This window comes from Fulmarus glacialis, unplaced genomic scaffold, assembly GCF_000690835.1.
Source record: "Fulmarus glacialis isolate BGI_N327 unplaced genomic scaffold, ASM69083v1 scaffold6302, whole genome shotgun sequence".
NCBI classification, from domain to species: domain Eukaryota; kingdom Metazoa; phylum Chordata; class Aves; order Procellariiformes; family Procellariidae; genus Fulmarus; species Fulmarus glacialis.
In genome coordinates this window covers 1-11,317 of record NW_009199686.1, presented here as the reverse complement: position 1 = coordinate 11,317, position 11,317 = coordinate 1, and the positions used below count along the sequence as shown (strand labels likewise).

General features: G+C 38.0%; 1 protein-coding gene across 1 annotated transcript in view; it reads right to left on the bottom strand.

The window, feature by feature from the left end:
* The window catches only part of ABCG5 (ATP-binding cassette, sub-family G (WHITE), member 5), a gene marked incomplete at its 5' end in the record, with an annotated part of 14,296 nt that extends 3,392 nt beyond the window's left edge, over positions 1 to 10,904 (bottom strand). Inside the window, 7 exons of the mRNA XM_009573333.1 lie at positions 257 to 369; positions 2,067 to 2,252; positions 5,115 to 5,253; positions 6,154 to 6,359; positions 6,612 to 6,825; positions 9,486 to 9,615; positions 10,765 to 10,904. Coding sequence (XP_009571628.1) covers positions 257 to 369; positions 2,067 to 2,252; positions 5,115 to 5,253; positions 6,154 to 6,359; positions 6,612 to 6,825; positions 9,486 to 9,615; positions 10,765 to 10,904 — 1,128 coding nt within the window. The remainder of the gene's footprint in view (positions 1 to 256; positions 370 to 2,066; positions 2,253 to 5,114; positions 5,254 to 6,153; positions 6,360 to 6,611; positions 6,826 to 9,485; positions 9,616 to 10,764) is intronic.
* Between the last annotated feature and the right edge of the window lie 413 nt (positions 10,905 to 11,317).

Below are 11,317 nucleotides of genomic sequence, written 5' to 3'. Positions count from 1 at the left end.
AAGGTGTCCCTGCCCATGGCAGGGGGGCTGGAACTAGATGATCTTTAAGGTCTCTCCCACCCCAAACCATTCTGTGATTCTATGATATGGCATTTTAGTACATCTTTCTCAATTAATAAGCTTTTTTTAAGAAGTCATCTTTAACTTATCAAGATATTTTTATTGTATGTAGAAGGAAAATAAGCATCGACATGTCATTAACATTATTTAGAATGGATTTAAAGGCCTTTTTTTTTTTTTTTTTTTGAACACTTACCACATGTGAAGTTTAAGCCATAAAATTCATTGACTATAAGAATCTCACTGGTGTATTTTTGAAAGGTAAGATAACTGAGTATTTTAAAAGGTGTCGGCATTTCTTCGATGGTCCTTAAAGAAACAGAGACGTTAAATTGGCTTTTGCTACATTCCAAGAGCCAATTCTACCCCAAATTAAAACAAGCTCTCATCTTTGGTTGTAGCCTGTTACAGAAACAGTTCTTGGCTGTACATGTAGGGTTTTCAAACATGAAGTCCATTTTAGTGCTAAATGAGGAGACAACCATAAAGGCTGCCTCTGACTTTAGTACAGTGTCATAACGTTCAGCCCTGACTTGTTTATGGACAGTCACAAATAATTCTATGAAGTTTTTTGATATTCACATTGCAGTGATAAACTGAAAATGACAGGACCCAATATAAAATTTAGTTGCAAAAATGTGTTGCTTCCAAAGTAAGAAACCACCACCCCTCACTCCATCTTCAAAACCAAAAAAGACTGAATATCAATTCACCAGAACAGTAACAACAATACAAAAATAAAGCAAAGAGTAAAGAGAAGAGAAAGAGCATGAAAATTTTGAAATAACATTATTCAATAAGACTGGGCAATTTCTGCACCTAAAATACTGCAAGAATTTATGATTAAACAAATGAACAGAAAAAAAATGCAACCCAAGTCTCAGTGCTATTTTTAATATCCTTCATTGCCTATGAAGTTTAATCATCAAAGAGATTCACAATATTAATTAGCAATGTCTCTACTGTAAAATAAGGTTAGAAACCACTCTAATACTTTTTAAAAGTTATCATTAAGGCATTAGACTATGGTAGTGGGAATAACTGTCTTGTCACTATAAACATACATCTTCCTGAAATTAGGCAGGGACCAAATTAATTAGATATGAACTTAGTTTTATTTGATAAGCAAGTATTAGCTTGAGGAGACAAAGCATCATCAGCTTTGTGAAGACTTACATGCTTTTCTTGAGGATGACTTGATGTCATCTTTTGTTAGGCTTACTTCATTTTCATTGGAAAGATCTCAGGTGAGCATATCATATTTTCTCAACATCTCAAGAAAACTTTTTTTGACATATCAACTTTTTTTTTTATATGTTTCTCAAAAAATAGTAATTTCAGTATTGACAAATACAAGAGGAAAACTGTTCAAAGTTCATGCAGTTACAATGCAAAAATATTTATTTGCACAGTAATAGAGCAAGTGGATCAGAATTTTCCTGCATATTTACTAAACTACTTTATTATTTTTATGTAGTTAAATCTGCACAGATAGAAAAAGTGTCTGAAAAGCTTAATGACTAGACTGGAGAATAATACTAATAAGATAGTTGAGAACAACATTTTAAAAAAAAAAAAAAAAATCATTCCTAGTGTTTAATACCTCATAAGTTCCAGCAGTTACTAAAAGTTGTAAGATTTTTTTTTTTTTTTGGTACAATCCTCTAATGAGGACAGCATTTCATGTGATAATATCAGCATACGTAAAAGAATTCAGCTGAGCTGACAGATATTAATTGCTTAGTTTTATCTTTAATTCATTTGCAAAAAGTGAAAAAAAGTTCATAATCTTTGATGATATCTGAAGTTATTAAGTGCCTTTTTTGTGTGTTTAGTACAAGGTCTAACATGATTAGGCAGTTCTACCTCTGAAAGATAACAGCTGCACTTTCTTTCCATTGCTACAGTGCATTATTGTGCTTCAGCAATACAGACTGTTCATGAAACTCTTCTATAGGTAGATTATTTTAACATTAACACCATAATGAAACAAAACTTTTTCCTACCTTACTAGTCCCGTTCCCACTATCACACCTGCTGAATTAAGTAGCACGACTCCGCTTTGAACTAAATTTGGGTTTTGAACCACTCCAAGTATAACAAGTGTTAGTAGTTCACCAGTTATATGAGACGCTAAGACAACAGCAAAGAAAATTCCAAATCTGGAAGCATCAGGATACAACCCTGCAGTCCTGTACAAAAATGAGCAAAAGAATATTTAAAAAACAGTGTTTGGGTACTAAACTTGGAACGTAGTTTTTATTTTTGTTTTTATTTATTTTTTGCAATTACAGCTCATTAAGTGACCAGTTTATGCTTTAGCCCTTAGTATGTTTTTTGCAGCGTTAACATAAAGGACATCCACTTAGTATTGTGACATAAGTGCAGATATATTAGGTTTTCTCCATCTAGATTAAAGACGGTTATGTAAAGATGTAATTGTAGCAGAAGTCTGTGTTATTTCAAGATAACCACTGTGGCTTTTACAATCCCTTAAACTAACATCCTCCTCCTTTTAGAGTCTATGCAATGGGAGTTATTTATGTAAGTCAGTCACATATTTAAAAAACATCTTTATGCAGATAATTAATAGATGGAATTTTGCACTTCTGATACTGTGCATGCAAATGTAAAAATGGATATACTCAATTAAATGGCAGGCTAATTGAATTCACCACCCATGTAATTCACCCAAATGCAATTTCCTCCATACTCCTGCACTCTTTAATACAACATGCTGTTCCCAGCTTTTCCCCAGCTCACCTAAGGAAAAAAGTCCCCCGATGCCCCAACCTGCACTAAGATTAAAAAGTTAAGAGAGGCCAGCAATTGCTTGGCAAACTTAATTCAGCCTTACAGTGTATATGACACATGACAAAACCTTTTATTACATGGTGACATATTACTCTTTTTCCAAAATACCTCATACAAAAATTGCCTCACGCTAGGTACAGACTGCATGCTTTGCTTAGCTAACAAGCAGCTATTCAACATTTTATTTTCTTTTTCATTGCTCAATGCAAGGTCCTATGTCTTTTTTTCAATTCACCATGTTTGAACATGGTCTTAAAATAGAAGTATTAATTTTCCTACAGGTTTCCTGTAGCATGTTTTGCATGTAATACCAAAATAATCTCTATTATAAGTAGACGGCTGAACATTGACTTCAAGTATTAAACATTTGGTGAGGTAGCAGGTATTTAACAACATTTAATCACAGATTGGTGAGGAAGAAATAGCTCTCCAAAGTCCTAGCATAAAAGTATCACCTTCTCTGAAGTGCTCTAATACTTTACACAGAATTATGTAGATACAGACTAGTAAATCTGGGGTAGGAATAGAAAGAGAAGAAAGCCTAAAAGAGAAGGAAAAAAAAAAAAAAGAACTCAGAAGAGAGAATATTACAGCAATAGAACGGTAGGATAATATAAACTGTTAGAACATTTCCCAGAGGCATCTTTAGCTGGGAAAATCTGCATAAACAGAGCACATTTACTTGATTGCAAAAATGGCTGTATTTGTTCTTGGCCAGAGCTGCCTTGCGTCTGATCAGGTAAGACTTTGGGTCTGTCTAACCCAAACTATCTGACCCTACAAACGCAAACTCTGAGAGAAATGGCTTGTAAGAACACATACTAGAGGCTATCAAAGCCTCTCCAAAAGTTAGTCCATCCAGGAAAGTTTAGTCCTGCACAGATACAATCTTCAAAGTTTCACAGAGAAACTGCTTGTCCTAAGAGGTCTAAGAGCACTATGAAATCACTCCGACACATCACTGATGGCTTCCAAACAACCACAAGATAGCAAAGATACGCGGAGGCTAATATCTGTAAATATTATCCATTAACCGGAACGACACTCTTTATTGTTGATTGTGTTTGAAGCTAACAAAGCACAAGGGCAAAGTCTCTGCCCATACATATTTCCTGTTCGTTAAGGAGTGAGCGTGACAAACAGTGGCTCATGATCTTCAGGAGCTCCACAAACCTTGCCTCACTGAGCCTGAAAAGGTGCTTTCCAAATGGCTGCAATCTCAGCAACCAGCTCACTAGCAGGCAGAAATGGAAGGGCTCTCTCTGGTGAGCACAGTGCATCCTCTAAACGCTTAGTGGGAGGGGGGGTAATTTCTGTTTGTCTGTGAAAAAGGACTTCTCAGGGAGCACTGCCTGAAGCAGGCAGCACTGACAGCTTGCAGAAATAAAAGCCTAGGTCGTTAAAGGGACAAAGTGAAAGATGGCCTTGCTTGAACAAAACTTCAGTGCACTACACACCACTCCTTTCATAACTGGAAAAACAGAAAACCCAGAAAAAGTTTGAAGGACAGAAATTGGTCCTTATTACTTTGCTATTAGCTTACGCCAGCAGCCATGGACTGTATTAAGTTCAGAATAAGCAAGTGGAAGGTGGGAAATCAATGGAACAGAAATGAAGAAGAGCAGACCTATATAACAGATAAGGCAATGAACAGACGAAATATTTCATCATCCCATTCTGAGGTACTACTTCACAATGATGCGAGGAAATGAACGTACTGGGGGAAAAAAAAGCAAGCTTTACAAATCAAACCCTTCCTCCCACTATCAGAAATCCACTTTAGTGCCTTTCTCTGGAGGGTGGCAGAGGGGGATCCAGATCTCATCACTTCCATATGCTGTAGCTAAACCTCGAATGTCCCAGGAAATATGAAGCTTTGTTACTGTCACATACCTACTGTTGTCTTCCTCACTTTTTTTGTCTTATTTCCTATTTTTCTAAATGTAATATAAAATGACACTTCCTGCTTTTGGTATGACACAAGAATGATAAATCTCCCAGGCCCATTAAAACTTCCCATGTTACCTAGAGAACTGGTAACTTACCCTCTTACTCAGTAAGTGTTTTAACACTGCCTGAAAGAGAAGGGCTAAAATTGGGTCATCTTCCCTTAAGCTTTCTTTGTAATCATTCTGAGAGGCAACAGCAGAAAGACATGCCAAGAGGCCTGTTGCTGACATGGGAATTGAAACTGATAACAAAAAGAAAATAACAATCCAATAGATGGTACAAGTGCTTACCAGTATATAAAGGTGCTGAAAATTGCCACGCTGATGACACTGAAGGGCAGGAAATGTACTATATAAGCTAAAAGCATTTGCCACTTCTTATACAAGCCATCTTTACTTTCTTGGTCACTGATAGCACGTAAAGGTGGGACTAGATTAAATATATAAGAAATAAATTAAATCACCATTGAATAAAGAGACCAAGACTTGTTGCTAGTAAAAATGACCTGAAGCACAGAGACAACTTTGAGAATATATCAGAAACATCCTGTCTAAACCAGTCTGATCACTTTTTCCCCCACTATAAATGCAAAACATGCTCCCTGCAGATTGCAAAAGTTGGTAAGCATAATGAGAGGCCTAACTAGGCAGCATGCAGGACAGCCTTCTCTTTTTGCAGATACAAATTAAAGACATAAAAAAACTGCTGTCACTGGGTAATTTCTTGAGGTGCTCTGATCCCAAGGTGATGACAGCAATGTATGTTCCCTACATGAGCAGAACATTTTTTAGGGCTGTAAATAGAAACTACTGTTGGTCTTAGTGTGGCAGCTGTAAGAGAAACACCCTCTAAGAAAAATGTAATCATCACATAATACTCTTAAATCTAATTATCCTTAATTGCTGCCAAAGCTGTTTTGTACTTCTATCCTTTCCACGTCTTTGGTTTTGATCTCACTTCGGATGTTAACTACAGACCTATACTTCGTCCTGCCTTTATGATGCTACACGCAGGCAGTTAAGGGCTATTGCACAGTTCAGAATGAAACCTCCATACACAGGCCAGCTGCAAAAAGAGAGAGGCAGGGATCAGGGCATATTCCTTCATTAAGTGCAGGGAATCTGGAGTCCCTCTGATGGGTTATTCTTTTTCTGTGGTGCGAAGCTTCCTGTTGCCTTGCCTTTGAATTTCATGCTTCTGTATCAGCTCTGACATTACGTAAAACTGTTAAGATGCTTTAAATGACTACCTTCAAAAAAGACTTTTTCCTATTTACAAAATAGTGGCAGCAATACCTGCTGCTGCGCATAATACAGGACAGAAACTCACAAAGGGCAACAGCATTGAGCATCCCTGTGTAGGGGGGGGCACTCACGCACTGGTAGACAAGCCCCACACGGTCCTGCACAGCTCCTTTTACCAGGTCATCCCTTAGTCGAAGAAGGAAGAATGCTACAAACAAGCCAAATAACAGATTCTGGAGAAGACGCATGATGATGCCCATCTTATCTCTGGAGAAGTTTCTTGTTGTCCTCCTGATAATGAAACAAAACAATAACAATATACTTGTTAGCTATGACTGACCACATGTTGGTAGGATATTTAGCTTTGAACAAATCTTACACAGTGTCCACAAAAATGTAATACATTAAAAAAGACAGAGATAAGTACAATAGTAGATCAAAATAACCAAGAAAGTGCATTTATATATGGGGGGAAACCCCAAAAGATTAGTGGATAAGAAAAAAGATTTTTCTTAAAAAAAGAGGGGAAAAGAAAAGTCTTACCGTAAAAGAATCCATAATTTGTAAAAGGCACTGGGTGAGTCTTTGTTTTTGAATGGTATTGGTGGCAGCTCTTTCATACACTTTATTCTTTCAATGGCTGCCAGTACTTTGCTAAAGATCTCCGAGTTTTTGTAGGCTGATACAATTAGCTGAACCCTACTGTAGGTTTCAAGTTCACGTTCCTTGCTTCGGGTGTCCACAGATGTCAGATCCACTGTAAATTTACAGAGTGTTTACTATATATACACATCACTTTCCCTTCATACCTCTTCCCCCCTTGCAACTAACCTTTCCTTGTCTCTATCCTAAAATCTTCAAAGAAAAGGTCCATTGAAAGTATTTAAGATTTCTTTTACTCCTCCCTTCCGTTAGAAGCAGCGTGAATGAACAGCTGCACAGCCACAATAAATCTCTGTGTTTTGCAGCCTCTGTAGGACCCTGAAGTTCGAGTCCTTTACCTGGAAATGGAAGGGCTGAGAGGTGTGTTGGTCAGACCTTTAGCGTTCTCCTTGCACAGCAAGAGCTGTGCCACCAGTGAAGCGCTACTGCTGCCAAGAGCAAGACAGAGCACCAGCTGAGGATGAACACTGATGAGGATGAAGAGATGACTTTCTGGTCATGTATTTCTCAGGTTTTCACGCAAATGGTCGGATATGGCTCCCTGATTCCGCCTTGTCCTCTGTCTGCTCCTCCATAACCATGGAGCTTTATTTTTCAGTTAAGTCCGAGCTTATGCTGCAGAGACACTGCTCTTCTCTACTTAAGCTGTTACTGCATTGTTGCACTGGGTTTCACCCACCTCCTTCTCAGGCATACTTCTGTTTGCATGTGAAGTCAGAGGATGCTCAGCAGGCCAAATTCCCCTAGCAGGCCTAGCCCAAACTGAAGAAAATATTACTTCCTGCCGTGGAACTTATGAAAGGTAAATACTTCACAGAGATAATGTTCCTTTCTAATAAGTCCACCTATACCTATTCCTGACACAAGCAATTCTTTTATTGGCAGATGGGAACTTTGTGTGTGCTATTTGTACAAGTCATACGGATTCAGCAATAGTGCTAAAATGCATTAGAAAGTTCCCTTTTCCCTACTAGCAATGAATCATCTACAGTTTCAAAAACTGGATTGTTGTTCTCAGGAATAGCTGTTCTTACAGATTTTTATATTACTCTTCTACATCTGCTAAGATGTTTTTATTAGTTATTTATTCTTAAGGTTTCTGTCATCTTCAGCTTTCAGTTTTCCAGTATTATGCTCAATGTCAAAATATAAATTGAACAAGGGAAAAAGAGCCCTTGTCCAAGATTCTTAATTTGTCCTCAAAACCTGAATTAAGCTTCTGGATACTTCCCTGGTGTTCTGAAAGCTGGAATTCAGCAGAATTGTCTTCAATGGTAAACATATCCAAAACGAAGTCATCACTTTTGTAAATATGAACATACAAAATGCAGACATGCTTTTTAAAACTTGGCCAGTGTGACTTGCTGGAAGTCACAGACAAAATAAATGGCAAGCAGGTGTGTTTTAAAAAAATAACACTAGCCAAATAGCTAACGCCTACCATGCATTTGTACTTTTTATATAAATACATGTGACATTTAAATTATATAATCCACATTCAATACATAGGATCTATTTTCCTCTGCTATTGGTGTAAATGATATCAGAATCCGTCCTTTCATTCACATCATTAAATCACACAAAAAATATAAACTACCAATTTTCCAAAGACTAAATATTCTGATGCTTCTTTGCTCTAAACTGTATTTTTTCTTTTTCTTGTCACATTCGAAGGTTGACATTTGACGAATGCAGTACTCTCTTTACCAAGCTTTTTAAAAAGTGTGTTTAAATCTCAAATCATCTATGCTTTTCACGACTATTCAAATTCATGAAGACAAAATTATCCTCACTGTCACACCAGTATTTTCAGCTTCATCCCATTCTAGCTTCACGTCAACAACCATCCTCTCTTCTCTCTGAGTTTAGGATGCCATCTAGACAATAGAAAAACTCTGCCTCCTCTAAATGTGCCATATTTCTGAATACAGCTTTTTGGATTGGTCAGATTCCCTGGTTAACACTCAGCTAATGTCATCAGAAATCAACCTACATACTAGATTAAAAAAAGATAGATAGATACACACACACAGAGACATATGTATGTACATATATATACACATGTGCACATGTTCTTCAAACATGTATCTGCAGATACACAGATGCCCTGCAGCAAAACCAAGCTTAATTTCCAAAATCTCATGCTGACGCTTTCTTTCATCCTGAATTGGTAAAACAGTACTCTTCAGCTTTTGCCAACAGCTTGCTATCATCACCTCCTGAAGCATCCATACGTTCTGCTCCACTAGCTCACCCTGGTACTAACAACTTCCCAAACTTTCTGAAACCTCAGATTGTGAGTCTCTGGAAATTGGTGCCTCAGTTATCCTGTATTTATTCTACATCCTTCCCTTCGGGCAACAACTGTCTTCGGTTGCTTGACATCACTAAAGCCCATAAAAGCAAGAGACTTTCCACAGTTTGGGGATCAAATTGATTTTCCAATGTCCAGTGGACAGCCATAGGCAGATGCCATCAGGAATCCACAGCTTTCATGATGCTGAGATTCCTTTTTTATTGATAGTTTACTCCTTTCTGCTGTGTTTCAGTCCTACTGCAAACTTTTTCTGCTTTATGGAGTCAGTGAAGGTTACATGGGCCTAGCTCTTTCTCATCTCTGAGCTGAGCACAATTACAAAGCTTGGAAAGAATTCAAACACAGTTTTATCTCTGGAAGAACTTTAATTTGGGGAAGAAAACTTGTTTGACTAAAGGAAACCCATGTTTTTACCAAAACAACTTAGACAAACTTACCATAGAAGTCAAAAGGATTTGATTGCTCAGGACAAGAATAGCCGCAGTTGCTAAAAAATGTAATCATTTCCATAGGATTCCCACAGAAAACCATTTCTCCAAAGCTCATGATGGCTATTTTGTCAAATAACTGTGGAGAACAAATTAACGTATCAGCAATACATACTGAGAAGCAGCACATTAATTCTTGAGTACAGCTACTGTCTTGGTAACAAAAATGCTTTGACAGGAAAAACAGTTTTGACACATTCAAACTTCCTGAGTATATTTCTGTCAAAGGAAGTTTGTCCTTTCTATCGCTCCTCTCAGTGGTTATGCAAGATGACACATTTTTAAGCTCTTAAAACTAGTGGTTCTCAAAACTGTCAGCGACAGCAGCATACAGAGGTAATCCACAAACAGAAATGGGAGCTGTGGACTTCTGACTTCACTTCTAATGCACCTTCACTTACTGACAGACCTCCTTTGGCGCTTAATAGCTCCAGTCCGTAAAATCCCCAAATCGTTGGGAAGATTATCCTGAAGTGCTTAAGGACTTTAACAGCACTGCTCTTCAGGTGAACATTTGCCAGGGCAGGGTTCCCACCAGCTATGATCGACCCATATTCCCAAGGCACCAGGTCTGCTTTCAGTCCAGAAAACCACCGTCACTCCCCTCTGGCTTCATGACCACTTACACTCAATTCAGTCAGCCAGGGAAGAGGTGCCTTGCATTCACGTGGTGGGTGGTGGATGTGTCAGAAGAGCAAAGTGCGAAATAGTAATGAGAAGGGAGAAATGCTCTCCCCAGCACAAGCCCTGCAAGGCAGGCCTGCCCCACCACATCACCAAGGTGTACTCACATCACTTGACACAAAGAGGAAAAAAGAAGATTTTTTTCTTTTTCCTTTCCATTCCAAATCATGGCTTTATCTGTCTCAAGTTGCAAGTGTTACTGAAATATGACTATGTAAAGAGAAATAAAGTACTAGCTTTTACGGTGCCTGCACACATGGGGGATTTACATGGCTTCCGCCAGTGCTTTTGATTTGGGTAGCTACATAACACAAAGGTTAGGCACACAGTCAGTGTGCACGCTATTTTCACAGGGCAGTATGTGTCCCAAAGAGCCCTCTGACTGGTAGAAGGCCACAGCTGTAAAGTTCAAGACAAGCCTGTATTTATGCAGGGGGGTTGCCTTTGAAGGCAACTATACTGGATCTTGTACTTTTATCCTGAAAAGAACCTAGGTACTAAAAAGCCTGGTAAAAAAAACAAATAGTGAGTAGATATCATTTACCCTGAAGAGTTCTGAGCGAGGCTGATGAATCGTAATAATCACAATCCTGTCTCTGTGTGCAAGCTCTGAGAGCAGCGAGACAATCTGGTTTGCAGTCAGGCAGTCCAGCCCTGTCGTTGGCTCATCAAGTAGCATGACCTCTGTGAAATAACAAGGAATAGCATTAAAACTCAGGTAAGGGGGAGCAAATGTTATAGCTTCTGCCTTTGAAGCCGATTTGGCAAACAGTATAGAAATTATTTTACATGTGAAGTTCCACGTGTAAAGCAGAGTATGCATAGATATTGCCATGATGAGATCTTTCAGTTTTAGTTAGCTTCAGTGGTTCAGTTTCAATGACTAGGAATAAGGACATAAAAAACTACTGCAGGATCAGAGCATAATCAGTTTTTTCTAAGTTCAGGTGAAATCTGAAAATTACCAAAATAGACTTGATGTATACATCTGCTTCTAAGAACAATAACGATAACTTTCAGCACGTATACAAATGTAAATATAACTGAGATAATTAGCTAGAAGTTATAATCTGAATTAAAAATATATATATATATAT